This window comes from Eubalaena glacialis, chromosome 13 (genome assembly GCF_028564815.1).
Source record: "Eubalaena glacialis isolate mEubGla1 chromosome 13, mEubGla1.1.hap2.+ XY, whole genome shotgun sequence".
Lineage (NCBI taxonomy): Eukaryota > Metazoa > Chordata > Mammalia > Artiodactyla > Balaenidae > Eubalaena > Eubalaena glacialis.
The window spans coordinates 27307057-27332842 of NC_083728.1; the positions used below are offsets into that span (position 1 = coordinate 27307057).

At 47.7% G+C, this 25786-nt stretch overlaps 1 protein-coding gene across 2 annotated transcripts in view; it reads right to left on the reverse strand.

The window, feature by feature from the left end:
* Positions 1 to 12884: 12884 nt before the first annotated feature.
* Positions 12885 to 25786, reverse strand: part of TM9SF4 (transmembrane 9 superfamily member 4) — a 55022-nt gene continuing 42120 nt past the window's right edge. For both annotated transcript variants that reach the window (XM_061207999.1, XM_061208000.1), the window contains 8 exons: positions 25546 to 25627; positions 25374 to 25449; positions 22487 to 22570; positions 20638 to 20813; positions 20079 to 20142; positions 18785 to 18904; positions 17886 to 17975; positions 12885 to 14859 (listed from right to left, as the gene is read on the reverse strand). In XM_061207999.1, coding sequence (XP_061063982.1) covers positions 14710 to 14859; positions 17886 to 17975; positions 18785 to 18904; positions 20079 to 20142; positions 20638 to 20813; positions 22487 to 22570; positions 25374 to 25449; positions 25546 to 25627 — 842 coding nt within the window. In that variant the 3' untranslated portion in view covers positions 12885 to 14709. The remainder of the gene's footprint in view (positions 14860 to 17885; positions 17976 to 18784; positions 18905 to 20078; positions 20143 to 20637; positions 20814 to 22486; positions 22571 to 25373; positions 25450 to 25545; positions 25628 to 25786) is intronic.

The window sequence follows — 25786 nt, forward strand, 5'->3', positions numbered from 1 at the left end:
TCTGCTGCTTTGCCCCACGTGCACCTCAAAAATTACTTGTGTGAAATGAATGACTTTAGCCAAATGTGTCAGAGTATTGCGCTCTGCCCTGCCAACATGGTTGCTGCCCAAAGGATTTCAGTTGGGCAGAGAAGTGTGGGGACGATGAAGGGTAACCATGTAATTTGTCTTTAGCTAGAACACATCTGGGAGTGAAAGGGACGCTACTAATAATTACACCAGGACAAGAGGCCTAACTGGTACATAACAGTCACCCCAAAGAGACAGAACCCAGCTAAGTCCAGCTTGGCATACAGCTCTTCCCAGCTGTGTATGATGTGGGATCAGAGGGTGGAGACTTCTCTGAAGCCAGGACGCTGGAGCTGGGCTTTGAAAAATGAGCGGTAGTTTAAGAAAGTGGGCCTGAAAAAGGAAATTCCTGACAGAGCAAACAGTGTGACCAGAGGCGCTGGGATAGAAAATGCATGATGTGTTTAGGGCACAACATGTGCCCTGCGTGTGGCTGCTTGGAAGAGGCAAGGCTAGATGGGTAGGTTCAGGCCATTTTCTGGAAATAGGACCTCTGAATGCAAAGCCAAAGCATTGTCTGTGGATAGTGGCGAGGGGTATCAGATGTGGTTCAGAGGTGGGAGAGCTCATGGGGCAGCTGGAGGCAAGGCAGGGGTCAGTGTCTGCAACTCCCGCTCTCCAGTACCTTCAGTTTGAATCTTTTCCATCTGTCCAGGCTGCAGCTCTTCCAGGAAGCCCTCCATGATTGCCCTAGCCCACAACAATCTCTGCCACCTTCCAAGTAGACTGAGAACCCAAAATTGGCACACCAGTGCCTGGCTGGGCTGCACCCTCTGGGGTTCTCTTTTGTGCTAAACACCTGTCCCAGATGCTCCCAGGGGAATCAGGGTGAGCCTGAAGTGGAGGCAGCCTGGCGATCCTGGAAGCCAGTGCCCCATGTGGTTTGCCTGCCCTGCGCCTTGTGTTTGGCAGGTGCACTTTGGCTCCTGCAGCCCAAGTTGGGGCCCAGCTGCATCCTACACGTCCTTAGGCCTTCGACAGTGGTGCTTGCCCAGACAGGTGCTCACTTGATCTTTCTGCTGCATGGCCAACAGCACACTTCCTTCATGCCGTGACTGGCTTCGGCAACTGTGGGTCTTGGCGCTCTTCTGGGGCCTGAGTCTCGTCCTCAGAACCCACTCCTGCTTGCTCATTTATTCGGGTCCTGAGTCATTTGTTTATCCACACCTCTTAGTGTCCTCTGTACCGGGCATTGGGGGCACAAGATGACTCTATTCAGGTTTCTGCCCTCAGTGAGCTCAAGAGCCTGAAAACAGTGATAATAACCCCTGACATTTAGTGAACACCTACTGTGTACAGGGAGCTCACATGGATACAGCAGCCAGAGTGGTTCTTTAAACCTCCGTCGGGTCATGTCTTTCCTCTGCTCCAAACCCTCCAAAGGCTCCAATCGCGCACAAGAGGGAAAGCCAACGTGCTCCTCGTGGCCTGCAAGACCCTCAAGATATGACCTTATCACCTCTCCAACTTCATCTCCTACACCTCTCCCTCCAGATCGCTTTCCAGTGACACCAAACTCCTGTTAGTCTTCAAACCTGGCTCAAAACTTTGCTTGCACTTCCCTCACCTGGAACCTTCTTCTCCTGATACCTGCACGGCTGACTCCTCGATTCATTAAGGTTTCTCAGCTCATCTGTTACAGTTTCACCTCCTGAGGGAGGCCGTCTGTGACCACCCTTTCCGAAAAACACCCTGACACTCTTCCTCCCGGTTCTCTGATTTGGATTTTGTTATAGCACTGACAACCCCTTACGTTAGATTGCATATTGATTTATTGATCTGCCGTTTCCTCTGCACTCATGGGGACTTTGTCTTATTCACTGCTGAATACCCCTCACCTAGAATAGCACCTGGCACAGTTGGGGGCTCAGGAACTCTTTGACGAATGAATGCTTCACACCCTCGAGGTTCAGGAGGCTCTCACAGGTGGGCAAGGGGAAGATGACCTCTAAGGATAGGAACTCTGTATGGCCCGAGGCAGCCATTTTCCAGGCACTCTCTGGAGTTGAGGTGATGTCTCTGGGCCCATTCCTGGTCCCTCCTACAGAGATATGGCCGCCTGGCTTACACATGTTCCAAGGGTGGAGGAAGGAGTTCAGGGCCAGGAGGGTCTTCCTGCTCTGGTGTGACAGACACGAGCCTGTGCTCTCAGAGGTCTGCCCTGTTCTGTTGTCCTGGGAAGGAACTTTGGACAAGTTCTTTTCAATCAGAAAGAATCTGTCTAGAAACTATAGCAATTAGTTGTTACCTATAACCGCCCTGATTACAGCTTAGGGGACTTTGATATTTTCTTCCAAGGACATGATTTCAGCACAGAAATTCAAGTATCTCTGATATCCGCTTGCCCTTGCTTAGCAGGAGAACTAAATGCTAACTTGGGCCAGTGAACTTTGAGGCTCCCACCTCACAGTGAACTTTGAGGCTCCCACCATCAGAGCTGACTCAGGACCTCAAGGGCAGGGGCTGGGGTGGAGCAGGCAGTAGCCAGAAGGCTGATAGGCCGGCATGCTCTTGATTCCCCACTGTGTGGCCTTGGACACATCTTTTCATGGCTCTCAGCCCCAGTTTCTCACCTAAAGGAAAACTTGGAAATTCATTAGCGGGAGGAAAAAGTCCCTTCAGGTGTCTCCCCCTCCCCATAAGCCTCCAGCCCTCCAGGTGGCCGGCTCAGTGACAATGCTTTTGGTTGCATCTAACAGAAACTCTAATTGACTTAAACGAGATTTTTTCCCCTTACGTGAACATCCAGAGGTCAGATGGGCTTTGGGGCTGTTTGATTCAGCAGCTCAATGATGTCTTCAAAGACTTGGGCCTCCTTCTCTGATCTGCCATCCTTCCTGTTGGTTCCATTCTCGGGTTGGTACCAAGATGGTAGCAGTAGTTCCAAGGGTAACTTTGGGATATGGCGACTCCAGAGAAGGCAGATTGTGTCTTCCCATGACTTGCTTAAAATGGAAGAAAACTTTCCCAGAAGCCACTTTAGACTTTCTGGGTTCTGCATCTAATCGGCTAGAACTGGGTAACATGTCTGCTCTTGAATCAGTTATTGGTGAGGGGGAGCATGGTACCGTGACTTGCTTGGACCAAACGTCAGGGGTAAAATGGATGTCTGTCCACAGTGTCCAGTGGGATGGTTAAGACTGTCATCTCTAGGAGCTACAGTTATAATTCAGCTCTCCTGTGGGACCCCTTAGATGGCACTTTCACCCTGCAGTGGCCCTCAGGGTTAGAGGGGGCTGACTTCTGGGCTAGCACAAGTTCAATTGCACAGTTTCTGGGCCTAGAGCGTTCTTAGGTGCAGCCAAGTCACTGCCAAACTTAGATTGCTAGGAATTAGGCCCTTTAGACTCACCATTCGTGGGTGAGGAGGGAGTAACTGATTGAGCAGCTACCGTGAGTGATCCTTTCATGTAACAGGACTCACACAGCCCTTCACAGAGACCCCGTGATCTTACAGGTTAAAAAAGGGAGCAGCAGAGACTTCTGTTTTTAGCCAAGATGAAATAACAGGTAAGATTTATCCTCGCACCTGAAACTACCAGAAAAACTAAACAAAATACATGAAACAGTGGTTTACAAGGCTTTGGACATTGATCAATAAAGGACAGTAATCCCAGACAGATGGGAAACAAGTGAGGTAAGGCCTGTGACTGCCTAGCTCACTGCCTTGAGAGAGTTTTCAGGCTGCAGCATAAGGAGGGGGACTGAAGTAGAGCCGAGTGCACTCCCTGGGATGGTGCTGAGAGTCTGGAGACCAACGTAACAAGAGTTCAGAAATGGCCAAAAGATCTGAATGGACATTTTTCCAAAGAAGACAAACAGATGGCCAACAGGTACATGAAAAGATGCTCAATATCATTAATCATCAGGAAAATGCAAGTCAAAAACCACAATGAGATATCACTTCACACCTGTTAGAATGGCTATTATCAAAAAGACAAGAAGTATTGGTGAGGATGTGGAGAAAAGGGAAACTTTGTGCACTCTTGGTAGGAATGTAAATTGGTGCAGCCACTATGGAAAACAATATGGAGGTTCCTCAAAAAATGAAAAATAGAACTACCATATGATCCAGCAGTTCTACTTCTGGGTATTTATCCAAAGAAAATGAAAACAATAACTCAAAAAGATGCACCCCTATGTTCCCTGCAGCATTATTTACAATAGCCAAGATATGGAAACAACCTAAGTGTCCATCGATGGATGAAGAGATGAAGAAATTGTGGTATATATACACAATGGAATATTATCCAGCCATAAAAAATGAAATCTCACCATTTGCAACAATATGGTTGGACACTGAGGACATTATGCTAAGTGAAATAAGTCAGAGAAAGACAAATACCATATGATCTCTCTTGTAGGTGGAATCTAAAAAAAGAAAAACAAACTCATAAATACAGAGAACAGATTGGTGGTTGCCAGAGGTGCAGGGGGTGGGAGAAATGGGTAAAGGGGATTAAAAGGTAAAAAGAAAAAGGGGGAGAGAAGGGGAGGGGGGACGAGAGAGAGAGAGAGTTCGTCAGAGAGAATACCCGAGAGCCAGAGAGAGCTGCACAAGGAGAAACACCTGGAGATCTGCATAGGGTCCCCTGAAGTATTCATTAGCATACTGATCAGCACAAGTGTGCGAGGAAACCACCTGAGGCCAAGTAAAGAACCAACAGGAAGAATGGGAAGGGAATAGTCCTTAGTGCTCACATGAGTGGGGAATAGTGTCTATTCCCACCAGCCATGGCACTGGGGAGAATGTCATGGTATATACGGGAGAATACTCAGAAAGGTCTTGCCTCGGTAGTGGCCAATAATTAGCCCTAGAAAAAGCACTGCTCTGGAATTGCCTAAAAAAAATCTATGAGTAAGACCCAAAAGGATTAAACTGTTTCCAAGTAACTTAACTGTCCCAGAACAAAGCTCAAGAGGATTTACAGGATTACAAAAATATCCAGCCCTTAACAAGGTGAAACTCACAACATCTGGCATTCAATCAAAGACCATCAAGCCTATAAAGTGGCAGGCAATATGATCCACAATGAGGAAAATAAGCATTCAAAACCAACCCACAACTGAAATAGATGTTAAAATGAGCAGAGAGAGGCTTCCCTCGTGGCGCAGTGGTTAAGAATCCGCCTACCAATATGGGACACGGGTTCAGAGTAACCCTAAGCTAACACAAGCCACAACTAAGACCTAGTGCAGCCAAAATAAATAAATATTTTAAAATAATAAGAAAAATTTAAAAAATTTTTAAAATGGGTCAAGGACCTAAATAGACATTTCTCCAAAGAAGATATACAAATAGCCAATAAGCACTGAAAAGATGCTCAACATCACAAATTATTAGGTAAATGCAAATCAAAAACACGAGATACCACTTCACATTCACTAGGATTAATGGGTATTTTCTTTTTTTTAAATAAATTTATTTATTTATTTATTTTTGGTTGCTTTGGGTCTCTGTTGCGTGCGGGCTTTCTCTAGTTGCAGCAAGTGGGGGCTACTCTTTGTTGCAGTGCGCGGACTTCTCATCGCGATGGCTTGTTGCAGAGCACGGGCTCTAGGTGCACGGGCTTCAGTAGTTGTGGCACACGGGCTTAGTTGCTCCATGGCATGTGGGATCTTCCTGGACCAGGGCTCGAACCCGTGTCCCCTGCATTGGCAGGCAGATTCTTAACCACTGCGCCACCAGGAAAGTCCCAGGATGGGTATTTTCAAAAAACAGAAAATAACAAGTATTCGTGAGGATGTAAAGAAACTGAAATTTTCATGCATAGCTGGTGGGAATGTAAATGATACAGCCACTGTGGATAACAGGATGGTGGCTTCTCAAAAAAAATTAAACATAAAATTACCATAAGATCCAGCAATTCCACTCCTAGGTATATACCCAAAATAACTGAAAGCAGGGACTTGAACAGATATTTGTACACCAGTGTTTACAGCAGCATTATCCACAATAGCCAAAAGGTAAAAACAACCCAAATGTTCACTGGTGGGTGAATGGATAAGCAAAATGTAGTATATACATATAATGGGATATTAAACCTTAAAGGAGTGAAATTCTGACATATGCTACAATGTGAATGAACCTTGAAGACACAGTAAGTAAGCCAGACACAAAAGGACAAATATGTCTGATCCCACTAGAGTAGTCAAGTTCATAGAAGCAGAAAGTAGAATAGTGGTTACCAGGGGCTGGGGGGAGAAAAGAACGGGGAGTTAGTGTTTAATGCATAAACAGAGTTTCAGTTTGGGATGATGAAAAAGTTCTGGAGATGGCTGGTGACCACACATTTGTTGCACAAATTATGTTGCACAATTTGTGAGTCTACTTAATGCTTCTGAATTGTACACTTTTAAACAGTTAAAGTGGTAAATTTTATGTATACTTTACACAATAAAAAGTTAGGTAGAAATATGGAATATATATTTAAAAAAAGGCCTAAATCAAATTGCTAGAGGTGAAAAAGACAATATCTGAGATGAAAACCAGTGGATTAGTGGCAGAGTAGACATGGTAGAAGATCAGTGAATTTAAAGGAACAGTAATAGAAACTATCCAAAGTGAAACACAGAAAAAAGAATTAATGAAATGAGCATCAGTGGATGGGACATCAGTGGTGAAACAACTTCAAGTAGTCTAACCTATGGGTAATCAGAATCACAGAGGAAAGTGGGGGGGGAGAAAAAATATTTGAAGAAATAGCGACCTAAAAACTTTCCAATCTTACTGTAAACACACAGTTCTAAGAAGCTCAATGTACCCTAAACATAAGAAATATGAAGAAAACTATACCAAGGCATCCATAATCAAATAGCTCAAAAACCACTGACATAGTAAAAGCAGTCATAGAGAAAAGACTTGTTACATACAGAGGGGACAAAGAGAAGGATATCAACTCTGTTGTTGGAAGCAACGCAAGCAGTAAGACAGTAGACTAACATCTTTAAAGTACTAGGAAACAAAAAAACTTGTCAACCTAGAATTCTATACCCAGCAAAAATATCTTTCAATAACAAAGTTAAAATTGAAACATTTTGGACATACAAAAACTGAAAGGGGACTTCCCTAGTGGTCTAGTGGTTAAGACTCCATGCTTCCACTGCAGGGGGCACAGGCTTGATCCCTGGTTGGGGAACTAAGGTCCTGCATGCCATGTGGCGAAAAAAAAAAAAAAAAAGCTGAAAGAATTCATCATCAGCAGATCCTCACTACAAGAAATATTAAAGGATATTAAAAGATGTCTTTTAGGCAGATGGAAAGTCGTACCAGATGGAAATTTGGGTCTACACAAAGCAATGAAGACCACTGGAAATAATAACTACCTGGGTACATAGGTAAGATCTTTTATTACTTAAGCTCTCAAAAGACAACTGTTTAAAGAAAAAAAAAAAGACAACTGTTTAAATAAAAACAGCAACAGTATATTGTGGGGTTTATAACATATGTAAAAGTAAAAAAAGGAGTGACAATCAAAATATAAAGGCTGGTAATGGAGAAATGGAAGTATACTATTGTATGGTTCTTATACTGTATGCGAAGTGGTATAATATCACTTGAAGGTAGACTGTGATAAGTTAAAGATATACAATAGAAACCCTAATTACCAAAATATCAAAAAAAAAAGTTACAGTCAATAAGCCCATGAAGGAAATTAAAATGCAAAGCATACTTAATTTGTCCAAAAGAAGGCAGAATAAGAGGAAAAAAGGAAACAATAAATGGGGAAAATAGCAAACAAATGGCAAGATGATGGACTTAAACTTAGCCAAATCAAGAATCGTATTAGGGACTTCCCTGGTGGTGCAGTGGTTAAGAATCCACCTGCCAATGGAGGGGACACAGGTTCGAGCCCTACTCTGGGAAGAACCCACATGCCGCGGAGCAACGAAGCCTGTGTGCCACAACCCTGAGCCTGTGCTCTGGAGCCTGCGAGCCACAACTACTGAGCCCCTGTGCCACAACTCCTGAAGCCCACACACCTAGAGCCTGTGTTCCACAACAAGAGAAGCCGCCGCAATGAGAAGCCCATGTGCCTCAACAAAGAGTAGCCCCTGTTTGCCACAACTAGAGAAAGCCTGTGCGCAGCAACAAAGACCCAACGCAGCAAGAAAGAAAGAAGGAAAGAAAAGACGAAAGAAAGAATCATATTAAATGTAAATGATTTAAACACTCCAATTAAAAAGCAGAGATTGTAAGACTGGATAAAAAGCAAAACCAAACTATATGCTGCCTATAAGAAACACACTTTAAATATAAAAATACAAATAGGCTAAAAGTAAAAGAATGGAAAAAGACATACTGTGCTAACATTAGTTAAAAGAAAGAAGTGGGATTGGCTGTATTAATACCAAAGTAGATTTCTGGGGATGAATTCATCCAAAGAACAATATGAACCTAACAGAGTTTCAAAATACATATAGCAAAAACAGAACTGCAAGGAGAAATATACAAATCTACAATTACAGTTAGAGATTTCAATACTCCTCTCTCAATCACTGGTAAAACAAGCAGGCAGAAAATAAGCAAGCACATCATAGACTTGAACAACACTATCAACCAACTTGACCTAATTGACATTTATATAACACTCCACTCAAAAACAGCTGAATACTCATTCTTTTCAAGTGTACGTGGAATATTTACCAAGACAGACCATATTTTGGGACATAAAACAAGTCTCAATAAATTCAAAAGAATTCAAGTCATACAAAGTCTCTGTCCATTATGGTCTCTGTCCACAATAGAATTACATTAGAAATCAATAACAGAAATATCCTTGAAAAAAAATCCCCCAATATTTGGACACTAAATAACATACTTCTAAATAACACATGAATCAAACAAGTAATCAAATGGAAATTAGAACGTATCTTGGACTGAATGACAATGAACACACGACATATCAGTATTTCTGGGATCTTGCTAAAGCAGTATTTAGGAAGAAATTTATGAACACCTATTTTAGAAAAAAAAAAGACCTCAAATAAATGACCTCAGCTTCCCCCTTAAGAAACTAGAAGAGAGCAAATTAAAGAGAGATGTCCACTTGCACCATTCAGCACTGTATTCGAGGCTGTAGCCAGTGCAAGACAACATGATCATCTATGTAGAATTCTGAAGGAATATACAAAAGACAAAAAAAAACAAAACAAACAAAAAAAACCCCCCAAAACAGCTACAAGAACTAATACGTGAATTTAGCAAGGTTTTAGGATATAAGATCAATATATAAAACTCAGTTGTGGGGCTTCCCTGGTGGCACAGTGGTTAAGAATCCGCCTGCCAATGCAGGGGACACGGGTTCGAGCCCTGGTCCGGGAAAATCCCACATGCCGCGGAGCAACTAAGCCCATGCGCCACAACTACTGAGCCTGTGCTCTAGAGCCTGTGAGCCACAACTACTGAGCCCATACGCCTAGAGCCCCTGCTCCACAATAGGAGACACCATGAGAAGCCCGCGCACCACAACAAAGAGTAGTCCCTGCTTGCCACAACTAGAGGAAGCCCGCACACAGCAACAAAGACCCAGTACAGCCAAAAAAAAAATAAACTCAATTATATTTCTATTGCTAGCAATGAAAAAAATAGAAATTAAAAAACACCATTTTTAATGGCATCAAAAGTATGAAATAGGAATAAATCTGACAAAAAGCTGTGAAAGACCTATACACTGAAGACTGCAAAATATGGTTGAGAGAAATTAAATGGAGAGATATAAGTTGTTCACAGGTCAGAAGACTCAACATTAAGATGTCAATTCTTCCCAAATTGATCTATAGATTTAACAGAATCTCAATTGAAATTACAGCAAGTGTGGACTTCCCTGGTGGTCCAGTGGGTAAGACTCCGAGCTCCCAATACAGGGAGCCCGGGTTCGATCCCTGGTCAGGGAACTAGATCCCGCATGCACGCTGCAGCTAAGAGTCCGCATTGCCACAACTAAACAAAGATCCTGTGAGCTGCAACTAAGACCCAGTGCAGCCTAAATAAATAAATAATTTTTTAAAAAAGGAAATTACAGCAGGTGTTTTTGTGGAAATTGACAAGATGATTTTAAAATTCATATGGAAATCAAAGGGCCTAGAAATGCTGAAAAAGAACAAAATTGGAGGGCTAACAACACCTGATTCTAAGAATTATTATAAAGCTACAGTAATAAAAAGTGTGGCATTGGCATAAAGATGGACAGAACAATGGAACAGAATGGAAATTCCAGAAATAAATCCACACACAGGTGGGCAACTGATTTTTGTCAAAGACACAAAGAGAAAAGATAAGCTTTTCAAGAAATGGTAAAAAAAAAAAAAAAAAAAAAAAAAAAGAACTTGGATCCATATGTTGCACCTATACTAAAATTGCCTCAAAATGGATCACAGATCTAAACACAAAACCTAAAACTATGAAACTTCTAAAAGAAAACATAGGAGAAAAATCACTGTAACCTTGAGTTAGGCAAAGATGTCTTAGATATGACACCCTAACCCAAATCCATGAAAGAACGAATTGATAATTGGACTCTTTCAAAATTAAAAATTTCTGCTCTTTAAAAGACACTATTAAGAGAAGGAAAACACAAGCCACAAACTGGGAGAAAATCTTTGCAAAGCATATATCTGATAAAGGACTTGTATGCAGAATACATAAAGAACTCTCAAAACTTAATTTAAAAAAACAAGCAACTCATTAAAAAATGGGCAAAGGATTTGAACAGACATTTCATCAAAGAAGATATATGGATGACAGCTAAGCACATGAAAAGATGCTCAATAAAAGTTGTCACTAGGGATATGTAAATTGAAATCACAGTGAGACATTATTTTGCACCTGTTAGAATGGCTGAAATTAAAAAGATTAACCACAGGAAGTGTCAGAACGTGGAGCAACTGGAACTCTTATACTGCTGATGGGAATGTGAAATTATAGATACAACCACCTTGGAAAAGAGCTTGGCAGTTTAAACATTACCACCATCATATGATCCAGCCATTTCACTGCTTCACTTATTCCCAGCAACTTTATTTGTAATAGCCAAAAACTTGAGACACAAATGTCTGTCAATAGATAAGTAGATAAACAAATGATGGTATAGCCATACAATGGGATTTCATATACTCTGAAATATAGAGGAATGAACTACTGATATACATAACAATGTGGATTAATCTCAAAATAGTTATGCTGAATGAAAAAAGACCAAAAAAGCATACATATGATTTCATTTATATAAAGCCCTAGGAAAGGTAAACTAATCTATAGGGACAGAAAACAGGAATGGTGAGAGGCTAAAGGCCAGGATTACAAAGGACATGAGGAAACTTGGGTCGATGAATATGTTCACTATCTTGATTGTGGTGATGGTTTCATGATATATATATATATATGTCAAAACATGGGACTTCCCTGGTGGTCCAGTGGTTAAGACTCCACGCTTCCACTGCAGGGGTTGCGGGTTTCACCTCTGGTTGGGGAACTAAGATCCCACATGCTGCACGGCACAGCCAAAAAATAAATAAATAAATTGTATATACACACACACACATACATCAGAACGTATCAAATTGTGTAGTTTCTGTCAATTATAATTTGTATTAAAAATATAAACATAAATACACATTCTTTTTTTTATAATACCCATTCTTTTAAAAAAGCAGCTACAGTAGTGGTTGGAAGAACAGGTCTTGGAGTCTGGCTGCTTCAGTTGAGTACTACTCCAGCACTCACTTGCCATGGGACCCCCCCAGCAGGCTACCTGAACTACTGATGCCTGTTACCTCCTCTGTAAAAGGGGGCTAATAACGGAACATGCCTCAGAAGATCATATTCAAGATTAAATAGGCTAACACATGGAAAGTGTTTGTAAGTGTCTGGAACACAGAAGTATCCCATGAATGGCAACCAGCATCTTTCTCACTGAGGTTTGGCATTGGAGTGGGTGGGTCTAACAGGCAAATGTTGCTTTTGTTTGCTGTGCATACCCTACAGTGGTTAACTGTTCTTTCATCACCCATTCCACGTGACTCTGGTGGGCTGAAATTCACAGTATCCAGTACACTTGGGGTATGCAGCCTGTAATAGGACTCTATCCCCCAGGATGTAGTGATTGGTCCAAGATGTATGAACAGTAACCCAAGCCGGGCCCATCAGAGACCTTTCCTAGGATTTATCTATATTGAGTATCCTGACATAAGGAGATGTCTTTCTTTTTCTTCTGGGCTTTCTAAAAGGGCTAATGTAAGCCTAGAGTGATCTGTGCCATGCTCTCCCTGCCTCCCCCATAGGAAAGAAGACTGTTGACAATGGGACAAATGGTACAGAGAAAAGCACAGTGGAGACAGGGAGAATCTTAAGGCTATCCTTTGTGCCCCTGGATCTATCCAGACCTGAAGCCAAACCACTCCTTTCCTTGCTGACTTATGAGCTAGTCTATCCTCCTTGGGGCTTTAGGCTGTGTGACCCATTTCCACTGCCTGCAACTGAAGGTGTCTTACATGACAGAGAGGTGAAGTGAGTTAGCAGCAAAATATTGGAGCTGGGAATCATTTAAAAACCAGGTCTCACTGCTACCAAAGCTCACACATGATTACCATCTCCTACTTGTGGGACCAGAGGGGCATGCTTAGTGATTCAGTATCGAGGGGCTAAGCAGATGGCAGAGGCTGTGAACAAGCACCAGGCAGGGGAAGAGCAGTGGCCTGGGCCCTAGAAAGCCTGACATGAGACTGAGCTTTAGGGAAACCACTCAGCTCAACACACTCGGGGAATCTGTCTCACCTCAGACCCGTAACCCTTGAAGAGATTCAAGAGACATGACAACAGGACAATGACATATTTATTTACAACTGGACCAAAAAAAGGCATACAGGCATCTTTTAATTAAAAATAATGATGATGATGATTTAAAAAGTCAGAAAAATCGATGCTGTTTGAACCCTTTACGAGGAGTCCGTTTCCCCACTCCCCCCCAAAAGAGAATCTCTTAGGGAAAAAAATCCAAGATTCGAATGAACAAGACTCCATTATCATACTCTACTGCTTGGGTTCCCTTTCCTCCAACCTGATTCTTGGTGGACGCCGCTTGGCACTGCGGAGTCGCTGTGAGGCAAGGTTGAGAAGATCACCGGTTTGACTGGTGGAGCTGGTGAGGGCTGCTGGGAGAGTGCGGGGGCAGGGGCGGCGGTGAGGGTGGTGTGTTCCTAGCTCAGCCAGCATCCTGAGCTTTGTCTTGTGGTGGGCTTCCTCAAGGGGCTGCAGCAAGGGCGAGTGGCTGCTACTTGAACCCCAACCCCAGGGTGGGTTTGGTCTCTTGCAGCTTAAGAGCAAACGTCTGTGACACGCACGGGGGCGGGGGCGGGGGCGGGGGGTTAGGAGGAGTGGGCGCTGACAGGGAAGCCAGGCCTGCAGGTCAGCTCCGCTTTCTAACTTAGGCTGCTTGCCTATTCCTGGGACTTGGGGAAGGAATGACAGAACTTACTTTCCATCTTCCTTCTCGCAACCAGTGTTCTGGGTGTTCCTCAAAGGAGGCGAGAACTCAGACAGGAGGTGGAGGGGAGGGGTCTGGCTAGAAGAGCTGTGCGTGGGCACTAAGGCTGGGGGATGTCAGGGAGAGCGCCTCTTCCCAGCCACCTAAAGGAGGGGATCTGCGGTCTCCAGGCCTTGTCCCGCCCTGGAAATGGAGGAGAGGGCCCACCCTAGCACACTCTGCAAAGAGCAGCAACCCCCACAAGGAAGGGGCTGAGGAGCGTCCTGCGGGGTGAGGACCCTCAGCCCAGACACAGACACACGGATGCTTGGTTTGGCTCTGGAAACACTTGGCCCTGGATCCAGGGTTTCTTGGCACGAAGACAGTTCATTGCAAGTCTCTCCTCTGGTCCAGCAAACTCTTACTGCTCTGAGCAGGGGCAACTCCTGCTGTCCTGGGGCATTTGGTGCCCAGTACTTCCAGGGGATTTCCTTGTAGCAACCAAGACCTGGGCTTGCTCCCAGTGACGAGATGACCGGAGGCCTGGCGGGAAGCCCCGCCTCGAGCAGCCCTGGGAGGAGGCTGGGGAGGAGAGAAGAGGGAGGAAAAGGGGCTGGAAGAGGCTGGTTGGCACTGAGGATGCGTGTCCAGGCTGAGCTGTGCTTTGTCGCGGCATCAGTGGCGAGGACGGGCAGCGAGAGGCTCAGAAATCTCACTGAAGCCCTGGAAGGCCCAGCGTTTCCTCTTCCAGTTAGTCGTGGGGTGGCCAACAGCCCTGAGGAACTGAGGTGGAGACAGTGACCAGAACCCAGTGTCTTGATGGGTTTATCCATCCTGGATCCATTTGTTAAAAAAACTAAGGAAAAAACTCCAAACCAAAAATAAACCTGAATAAACAGGTCTGAGAGTTCCTGCTGGAGGGATCTTTCTTAGCACTGAAGAAAAACAACCCACAAAAAACTCATCCCCCACAGAACTGGAATAAGATGATGAAGAAAAATGCAAGATTTATCTATAGGCCCTCCCGCCCCCTATGCAGCCCCAGGATCCAGGAACACTGTGCCAGGAGTTACATTCCAAACGAGCAGGAGTTATTTTATTTTACGTGCCTGCAGTTCCCCACGCGGGGTGGCTTCCTGTCCGTGGATGGAGTGGGCCAGGCCACGGTCCACCCCCATCAGTCTATCTTCACAGCAGCGTAGATCTTGCGGACAAACATGTAGGCTGCATAGAAGCCGATGGTGCCCGTGAGAAGCCAGAAGGACAGGACCATGAGGGCCGTGTAGCCAAAGTAGAGGAGAGAGGGAATGAACTCGACGATGTCCAGCTGGGGCACGAGCAGGGGAGAGAAGAGAGGGGACACGCTTAGTGCCAGCCTGCCGTAGCCAACTGGGTGTCCCCCTACCTTCTCACTGATCTCATGGTGAAGCTGAAGACTAGCAAGGGGAAGGGGCCTGCCCCAGGTGGGCAGCGAGGGGCAGGTGGGTCTCACAGTCATGGTGAACCTTCATCGGTACCAGGGCCCGTGCACCGCCTTGGATGCTCACAACCACTATGGTAGGTTATTAACCCACTTTACAGATGGGGCACAGTTACACAGCCGGGAAACAGAAGAAGCTGGGATTTGAACCTGGGGCTAGAGGGCTAAGAGCCCAAGGCCCAAATCCATTGACTCAGGCCATTTCTTGTGGGGGTAGGAGGGAGTGGGAGTCTTCCTGGGGAAGGGCCTGGGAGCTCGCTGGGAGATGGGGCTGACCTCAGGGGCCAGTGCCAGAATGACAAAGGCAGCAATGGCCATAGCTGTCACTGCTTCACTCTCCACAGTCCCCAGAACAGTACAGTGAGACTCCTGGATGCTGGAGCACAGGAAGTGGGGGCAGGAGAGAGGCGTCCAGGGCTCCTGGCCTTAGGAACAGAGAGCCACCATGAGCCTGTCTCAGCCTACAGTCCTCTCCACCTGAGTGCACTCTGTCACTTTCGTTACCCTCTCACGGGGATTTTTATCTTGGAGCATTTGAACTCCTTTGCAGAGTTCTGAGGCCTGGGCAGGGATGCTAGGGAATCTGGGGTTTGGTGGGGTTTGCTGGGCCAAGTGGAACTAATCTAGGACCTTGGTATCAAGACCTGCCCAGCCCAACGGGGCCTGAGTGGGGCCTGTTCTAGGGCTCATGGGCAGACACATGGTCACAAAATGCCAGGAGCCCAGAAGAAAATAATAAGGGTCACTGTTTGAGACCGTCTCCCTGAAGTCAAATATCCTCAAACTAGGGGTGAAGGCCATGTTTTCCAGCTCAACTGCCTATGTCTCCTTTTATGAGCTTTCTTATGGCTGAAGATGGGGTGAAGGTGAGGGGGGAAACAGGGCAGTGGTAAATCCAGTGGTAAAACCAGGAAAGGGATGAGGCAAAAAGGCAGCGCTGTAAAGTTCCTTAGAGTTCAGACAGGCCAAGGCCACCATTTTACAGACAGGGCTCTGGGGCTGGAGGAGGTTTTCAGAGCAGAGAAGAAAGCCTGGGCCAGAGGCAGGAAGGGCAGGAGGCTGAGACGTGACCCTTGTGTAGGCGGCTATGGTAGCAGGTTTTGCTTGCCCAACACTGGCTCCTGTCTTCCTTCTTCCTGGTGTCTCGGGTACCCACTCCCTACTTTGTGGTCCTACTGGGGCTGTCGGTCCTAATACAAAACCTAAGCTAGTCAATCAGAGTATGCCATCCTATTGGACATGAGGAACAGTGAGGGATGGCATGTAGCCTGGGCCAATGAGTGTCTTCCCTGGGATTTATAACATAATGATAGAGGAAAGATGTTCTTTTAGTTCTAGAGCTGCAAAGCTGAGAAAAGGAGACTCTAGGGCTGCTATTGGTCATCCTTCTACTTTGTGGAAAGATCCTGCCTGCAGATTGAAGCCAAGAAAACACACACAGAGCTGAGGAATAAACACAGAGCCCTGATACCATTTGAGCTGCTGGATCTAACCAAGCCTGAAGCTAGAACTCCAACTTCTTATTAAACTTACATCAGCCAAAACATTCTCTTTTTTGCTTAAGCCAGTTGGAACTGGTTTTGGTCACTTTCCATTCAAAATAGTTCTGATTAATATGGGTTGTAGAGAAGGAAAATTAGATTTGTTCTGCAGCGTTCCAGGAACAAGACTATGGTCTGAAGATGGAATTTACAGGGAGGCAGATTTCAGTGTGACTTAAGGAAGGCCTTGATAATGACAGGAGCTATCCAAAGAGAATGGAAGCATCAGGAGGGAGTGTCTTCTGTTGCTGGATGTGCTAGAGCAGGGGTCAGCAAGCTTTTTCTTAAAGGACCAGATTATAAATAGTTTAGGCCATGTGGCCTCTGTCAAAACTACTCCACTCTGCCACTGTAGTGTAAAAACAGCCTTGACAATATGTAAATGAACAAGCATGGCTGTGTGCCAATAAAACTTTGTTTACAGAAGCAGGCCTGCTGGCCCATGGGCTACAGTTGGCTGACCCCTGAGCTAGATGATCACTTGTTGGGATCGCTGGAGAAGAGGGCAGTCAGCAAACTGGAAGCAGGGGTGGAGCACCGCACTCAAATATCTGGACAGTCCTTTCCAACCTGACATTTTCGGGAAAGGGAATTCCAAGCTTCGCCCAGCTGACCTATGCCTCTAGTTTGGGAATACACCCTGGTTATAAGCAGAGGACTTCTCGGTTTGGGGTTCTGGATACCCAAAGTACAGCGGGTAAAACTGTCTTCAGCGTAAGCTCCAGAGGTAACATGGGGTCCACCAGAGCGACCCCAGACTCCTCTCCATGGCCCATCTGGTTTATGTGTTACACACAAATCTAATAAACCTGCTGTGGGGATCTGTCTGTATTCTTACTCTTATGCCACTCTTTGGGGACAGTGAGCTCTGTGAGTATAGCCGAGTTCCTACATCTGAGTGCTAAAGGCTATTTCAGCAGTTTCTGCTTTTACCTTTATTAACGCTTCTCATTTACTTTCATTCTTTCAAGTTACTGTTCTTTTTTTTTTTTTTTCTGTCTTCTTGAGGTGAACACTGTATTAGTCTCTCTTACTTCCTCTTAAAAGCACTGTAAGGTGATATACTCCTTTTAAGTTCTGCTTTGGTTGTATCTCACAGGTTTTGCATACAACATTCTCACTGTCACTTATCCTGAAGGCTTTTGTCACCCAAACATACTCTCTTTCCTAAAAAGATTATGTTCTAAGAGCAGGAACAGTTCTAGGATGACTTTGGTCCTCCTCATTCTTGGCAGAAAAGTAAGACGTAGACACTGGGGTTTTTCCCCAGCACCCTCCCCCCCACGATCCTGCCCGGAAAGGGCTAGGGGGCTCCCTCATGCAGGGTGGTACCTTGTTAACAAAATAAAAGATGGCATAGACCAGGACATAGAATGCAGATCCCCCGGAGACTAGGAAATTCCTCCACCACCAGCGGTAATCCTGAGGAGGAAACAGAGAAGGGTCATCGCGGTCTCCAGGCAGAACCTCTTCCCCAAGTTTCAGCGCTGCCTGAGGAACTAAAGACCTGGGTAAGGACTGTAATATTAGGGGTGATGCGAAGCTTTTATACCTTGACTGTGATGGTGGTTACACAACTGTATGCATTTCTAAAAACTTACAGAACTGTAGATCAAAAAGGGTGAACTTTACTGTTTATAAACTATATCTCAATTTAAAAAAATCAGCAACAACAAAAGAACATTATTAACAACATTAGCGTTTCTTGAGCAAACGCTCACCATGCGCCACATACTGCTCTAAGTGCTCCGTGTGGCTCAGCTCATTGCGTCTCTGCAGCAGCCCTCTCAGTTAGGCCCGGAAGGCACACGGAGGTTAAACAACTGCCCAAGATCCAGAGCTACTAACAGAGGAGCCAGGGTTTCAGCTCAGGCTGTCTGTCCCAGAGCCCTTGTTTTGCCCGCCAAGAGCTAGTCCCCAGATGGAGGGCAGGTCACCCAAACTGCATCAGCTGTTGAAGAAACCACTACTGGAGCGGACTCAGTACTGACGAGTCTACTGTCATTAGGTCGTGGTGACTTCCCTGCAAGACTATGCAGTGAGGTAGGGATCACTAACTCTAGTCTACAGCTGAACAAATGGAGGCTCGGCAAGGGGAAGTGATGTACTTGCCCAAGACCTCATGGCCAGAAGAGGCAGGACCACATGAGAAACCCAGACAGCCTCACTGACCCAATTCAATACTGGACCCAGCTGCCCCCACCCCAAACTGCGGGCCCCATTCCCCTCACCTCTGCACACAGCTGGAAGTATACCATGACGATGCTGATTTGTGAACAGGACACCACCAGGATGATGAAGACGAGGAACAGGAAGCCGAAAAGGTAATAGAACTGATTCTCCCAGATTGCCTGCGGATACACCACAGCCGGCCTTCAGCTAGCCTGCCCCCACTCCCCTGGCATTCCCTGCTTGTGCTCGGGAACTCCATCCCTTAGTCAGGACTGGCAGGAATGGAGACACCATCATGACACCACTGGGGCCTGTGGGCCTGGCTCGTGGCTGACTGGTCTCTCCTCCCTGGAGCAAAGGGTTCCGAGGGAGGGGCCGGGGCAAGGCTGATCCTGAGATGGGTGGCCCCCGCCTGAACTCAGCAGCTTGCGGAAAATAATGAATCCCACTCCAATCAAAATTACACAGCAGCCACCACTACCTGGGGCAGCTCACCATGTGCCAGGCATAGTGCTACGTGCTTTACGTACAACACCACATGTCAGCCTATGAAAGCATGGCATTTTACAGTGAAAGAAGTCAAGGTTCAGAGAGGCTGGTGATTGGCCCAGTGTCACACAAACAGAACAGATGTAGCCTCCCTGCCCAGGCAGCCAACCCGTCCTAGGCAGGGCTGGGTGGGCGAGGGGGTCTCAGCAGGGACGGGCTGGGCCACTCCAGAGGAGTGGATGCTCGTCCAGCACTGACTTAGTGCAAGACCCCCTCTCCATGCTAGGCGCTGAGCTGGGTCAGCTGGACTTAGGTGGCTCTGAAGAACCGTTCTGCCAACTTTCATCTTGGCATGCCTGGGAGAGAAGTAATCATCATTACAACAGCAGCTACAAGTTAACAAGCATTTCCTGAATGCCAAGCACTGTGCCTTTTATAGACATTATCACGTTCCAGCCTCATGACGATCCTGAGAATTAGGCATCATCCCCCACACTTTCCTAGGAGTTTCGAGTAACTTAGGTAAAGACACGTAGGGACCCAGAAATCAAAGCAGACCCAACAATGATATTAATAATGGTGGTGACTGACTGCAATATTGCAAAAGCAGCCAAAGCAGCTTCTATTTACTGAGCCCTTCCCACACCAGACCCCGTACATATGGCACATCTCACATAACCTTCCAAGCTGTCCTGAGAGGCAGGACTGTTACCCTATTTTAGGGCAAAGAATGGGGGCTCTGAGAGGCTAAAAGGTCTGTCTGAAACTTCATAGGCGGTAAGAGGCAGAGCACCTAAGTGGAGGGGTAGGGACTAGGCTAGTGTGGGTGAAGGTGAGGGGTGGGGAGCAAGTAGCAGTACTCACACTGAAGATGAAGAAAAGCTCGATGAACATGGCGCCAAAGGGCAGGATCCCAGCCATGAGAATGCTGCAGAGAATGGGAGGGTTAACACTGCTGGGAGACCTGGGCCACTGGAAGCTTCAGGCTCCCTCCTGAGCCAGCAAGAATGAGAATGCATACACTGTTTGGTGGGTCTAAATCTTTCGGCATGCTTTTGTACCATTATAGCCTCTCAAGAGGTGGGCATCATTCTCCCCATTTTGTAGATGGGAAAACTGAAGTACAGAGAGGTGGCGTGACTTGCCCAAGGTCCAAGGTAGTCTTTACCTGTCACCCTGCACCTTTCCACTCCACCCCTTCCCTGGCCAACACCGAGTCTGGCTACAACTTGGTCCTCTCTATCTTGGAGTGAAGCTAAGCTTTCAGGAAGTCTACTAGAGCCAGCCGGGGCTGCAGGAGCACCTGTCATAGCCCGCACAGGGGGAGGGTACCCCTGTCCATGTCTTTCCAAGGAGATGGCTCAGGGGAACGTTGGCCTTGCCTACTGCAGAAGCCCCCGCTTGGCCCTTGCCGGAGACTCACCCCACAAATCGGTTCATGTACCACCGCTGCTCAGGGATCTGCCGGGGAATCTGGTTGGTGCGCACAGGGTTGTCATATGGCTGCTTGCGGAAGCCGAAGTAGTAACCCAGGTAGACAAGGGGCAGGGAGATCCCGAACCACATGCATAGCAGGGCCACCATGGTGGGGAAGGGCACCTGTGGGCACAGCACCGTGAGGCTCCACAAGCCCTGAAGCCCAGGCTGGGGCCGTGCAGGGGGAGGGGGACCTTCTGGGTCCCAGGGCAGGAAGGGCACAGCAGGGCCACCATGGTGGGGAAGCTCCTGCAGACACGCCCCCCACAGGGCTCCTGGCCAGACTGTCCTGGGGCTGACCCCAGCCCTGGGAAAAGCAGAGGGCAGATGGAGGGCCAGTTGAGCCATGAAGTGAAGGAACCACGGCATCCTACAGGAGCTTGTCACCAGGGAGGACGTGGGGAAAGAACAAGGAAGGAGGGACTGACAGCATGAAGGGGAGAGGAAGGGCTGGAATGAAGGGAAATTACGTGTGGTCTGTTAAGTGAAAACAAAGGGGAAAAAACAGAAGTGCACAAATAGTGTGCTCCCAATTTCGCTCAATGAAAACACCACAATATACCACTAAGTGAAAAAAGCAGGCTATAAAACTGTATGTAGAGAACTCCGTTTTAATAAAAACACCCCAATACTTATATGCATACGTGCCTGGAGAGGCCTACACCAAAAAGTTAACAGCACTTCCTCAGATGGGGTATCGGGCTTTGGAATTGACTTTTCATTTTTTTTTTAATTCCCCTCTGCACAGTCTTAGGTTTTTACAACTCACACAAAATGGAAGAAATGAATTAATATTTGTAAAGTGTTCAGAACAATACTTATTCCAAAGTAAGCACTATATAAATGTTTGCTATTATTTTATAATTTTAAGATTACATTATTCCATTTTAAATATATCTAAAAAGAGGTTAAAAGACTGCAAAAACAGGGAATTCCCTGGCGGTCCAGTGGTTGGGACTCTGCGCTTCCATTGCAGGGGGCACGGGTTTGATCCCTGGTCGGGGAACTAAGATCCTGCAAGCTGCGTGGTGCGGCCCAGCCAAAAAAAAAAAGACTGCCAAAACATACTAAAGATCTACATTAACTTTTCTGTACTTTCCTTTCTAAAATTTCTGCAATGAGTGTTTATAGTGAGCAGCTGGTAACTGGGAGAAAAATGTTGACAGAAGGGAGACAGGTATAAAAAAGAGGAAGTGAGAGGAAGAGCACGACCCTGTCTTTCCTGAGGGCAGCTCCCTGGACCGCTGGGAAGGACCAGTCCTCCCGCAGCCCGGACTGCAAGCCTCACCCAAGGACCTTCTGTGGGCACCTGCCAGTGGAGGGGGGGCGGCTCTCTCCGCTGAGGCTGGGATGGCAAACACCTGCCCCACATCTCCCACAGCTAATCCATCAAGACCATCTCCCCACCCCCAACTGAGTCCACAATCCTCGTAGTGGGGCTGGTGCTGAGCTCGGGGCAGGGACACTAGGAGGAGAGCCTTGTTTTGGGAGACTGACCTCATCAAGTCGTACCAAGCAGCTTTCCCTTGGTTGAGACAAGGGAAATTCCCCAGTTGGCCCCTGGAGTGTGGAAATCTCCCTTTAGAGAAGTGAGCTTTGGTCAGCTGTCTGAAAGAGCCCACGGGAAGGGCAGGACAGATGGATGCATAGGGCTAGAGAAACCCTGGTCAGCCCTCAGCCCCCAGGGCTGGGAACAGCCCTCTGGGGACTTAGAAAAGGGAAGGAAGCAGCAGGAAGTGACCTGCAGGAATGGGCCTGAGCACAGCTGGCCCTCCCTTGCCGGGGAGGGCACTTACCGCCCCTGATGAGTGCTTTCCCCAGATGAAGCAATTCAATACGAAGCAGATGCCAAAAACTACGCCAGGGTACAATGTCGCCGTCTGGAAGCAAGAGAGACCAGGCTGGGGAGCTGCATCTAGGGAGAGCTCCCATCTGCCCCATCAGGGCTCCCCGACTAGAGGTTCTCAAGCCCTCCCTATCCTGTAGGACTCAGCGCAAGGATAAACCCTTCCAGAAAGCACTCCTTGACCCCCAGACTAGGCAAGCCTCCTGCTCTCTGTCCCTTTAGATCCCTGAACCGCACCGTCCTTGCCCTCATCCGAGTTCATAATCATGCGCTGTTGTTACCCCCGCAGACATAAGCTCTTGGGAGGATCACGTCCTGCTCACTGACGTGCTCCCAGCACTCAGAGCACAGTAGTGTTCAATAAGCATTTGTTGAACAGGAATGACCAAACACAAGTTTTACTCAACACGTAGGTCTGGGCCTCAACCCAAACTGTCCAGAGTGGTGGGTAAGCTTTAATTGAGTCTTAGGGGCGGTGGGTGCTCGCCTCCACGTGCATCAATCATCTCACCCCATCCTCACTACAGGCCTAGATGGGAAGGACTGTCACTATCCCTTTTCAAGAAGAGGACACTGAGGCCCAGGAACGTTAAATACCCCACACCCCAACTTCACACAGTCAGTTAAGGGTGGAGCAGAGGTTCAAACCCAGGCAGTCTGACTCCAGAGGTCCTGCTCCTGACGCCCTGCGGTGTATTCTATCCAGTCAAGACCTCTGGGGCTGGGGCTCAGGCACTGGGAACCAAAGCCCTAGACCTACAGTGGAGCCTCCTTTACTCCTGCGGCTGCCTGAGCATCCAAGAGGGTCTGACCATGATGCCTGAGGCTCCCTGCAATCTGGTGCTCAGCCTCACGGCCAGTTTTATTTACCTTTAGCCTGTAGCCTCCCACACCCACTAACTGGCCACTGCTCCTCCACGCCCCTGGCTCCGGGCCTTTATGAGGTAGTCATCAGCATCTCAGGTATCCGCCGTCTGAGTGCCAGTGCTGGACCAGTGGCCTTCTGTATACAGTCTCCTTCCAACCACACGACGACCTGAGACGCAGGTGCAACCAGCCCCCAGTGGAGAGGTGGGGAAACCAAGGCTCAGAGGGCTGGTCAAGGTTACCAACCAAGGAGATAACAGAGCCAGGACTGGGATCCAGGAGGTTCCAGAACCTGAGGCCTCCTTGCTGGCTGCCTCCATCCAGCTGAAACCCTCCTCTCCGAGGCCCAGCTCAAATGTCATTTCCCCCCTTCCTGTGTGTTCCTGCTTTACTCTGCTGTGTAGCAGGGAATTCCTGGTCTGTCCTCCTGGCTGAAATTTATGGACTGGGCACTGTGCTAGGTACCAGGAAGAACAGGAAAAATGTTCAGACCCATAAATGGAGAACAACATAAGTGGCACTCATAGGCACAAGGCTCTGCCCAGGCCCCTCTGGGGTGCCAAGGAGGACCCTGAAGTTAGAATTGGTGGGGGAGGAAGAGTGACCCCAGAGCTAAGACTTAGCTGCCCACGCAGGGCCGGAGGAGAGAAGAGCAGGTGTACACCTGCACAGCTGTGGCTGCAGCAGAGGCCTACCTGTGGAGCGAGGCAGAGCTCCACACCAGGGGAGGGTCAGAATCTGGCAGGGAAACTGAGGAGGTCTAGGACGGCCAAGGGCCCAGGCAGGAGGCAAAGATGCCTGAACCTGGGCAGGAGTCCTGGGGATGGAGATGGGAAGGAATTCGTGGACTATCTGGCAGGAGAACCGTCCACACTTGATGTATGAGAGGAGGCAGGGGTGCTAGTGAGTAGGAGGAAGAAAGGGAGCCACCCAGGTGACTGCCTTGGGGGCCCGGGAGGATGATGGTGCCACCGGATGCAGGGAGCAGGTTTGGGGCAGAGAGACGGGATTTGCCGGGGAACCAGTACAGGGAGACTTGGAGGGTATCTGGTGGGAGACCTCATCAGGGAAGTCTCACCAGGGGAGGAGAGGGCTGGGTTTTACAGCTCTGAAGATCCCTGGGTCTCGGCACACAGTAGCCTGAGAAAAACACCTGATGCATCAAGAATTTAGGAAACTCTTTTTGATCTTTCCAGAACAACCACTGTCACAGCTCTTCTATACTGAGGGCTTATTAATTGCCAGGGGTATTTGCCAGAGCTGGGATAGCCTGAGTTCCCCTGTGCTTTTGATAGCTGTGAGAATGGTTTCAGAAGGCTTGGGTCTAGAGGCTTCTCTGAATTTGGCACCAGGGGTTCCCCTGGTCCTCTAAGGGCTCACTTGCTCTGGGAGAAGGGGCTCAGGGCTCCCTGGGAGGCAGGGTCAACTCCCAGGCGTCCTCCGGTTTCTGTAGTCTTTTCTGCTGCCAAGAACGCTCCTCACCGCCAGCAGGACAGTGAACATCAGAAGCGGACCTTACTGAAGAGGAACAGAGGCACCGGAGTCTGGAAAACAGGCTGACGGTGACGTGGGGCCTGGCTTCTCCCGCCCCAGCAGGTAAGTGTTCTCACAGCTGCCCTGCTGATCAGGTTTTGACCTTAAACTTTGACACCTGGGATGGTGTGTAAATCCTGTTATTCTGAATCCCCTGTTTCTTCTTGTGCTTGAGCCATGGGACAATGTAGGCTAAAAATCACCTAAGTTCAATTCCCTCTTTTCATGGATGCGGCTACTAAGGCCTCAGAGGGAAGCACCCGTGGGTGAGAGCCCAGCACTCCTGGCCCTCGGGTGTGCTCCTCCCACCCCATCGGGCTGCTGCTCAGCACCTGGCCCTAAACCCCCACCAGAGACTGCCTACGCTGCTCCTGAGGAGCCCAGGGGGAAGCTTCCTGGCTCCCCAAGAACACGGGGAGGAGGTTTAGGACACTTACACAGAAGGCTCCTTTCTTCCACCGATGGCCTTTTAGAGTGCGGTACAGACGGCCGGCGGAAAATCCACCAAACACCCTGTGGGGAAACGGAAGGGATCCACACCAAGGGGACCTGTTAGCTGCAGTGCAGGCGGTCTGCGCCAGCCCTGGGACCCCACTCATGCACACGTACCCCATGAACATGAAGAGGAAGCAGGCCGTGGTCATGAGAGCTCCCCGGCTGGAGGGTGACAGCATCCCAAGCATGGCCACAACTGAGGAGGGAGGGGCAAGAGAGGGAAAGTCAGGGTCTCTAGGCCCCAAGGCCCAGTTGCGGGCTGGCTCACAGGGCCCCAGGGCAGGTGAGGCTAGATGAGGCTCCCTACTCCCTCTCCCTACTCTACTGGAGAAGACTGGGTCTTAGCTGGGGTTCA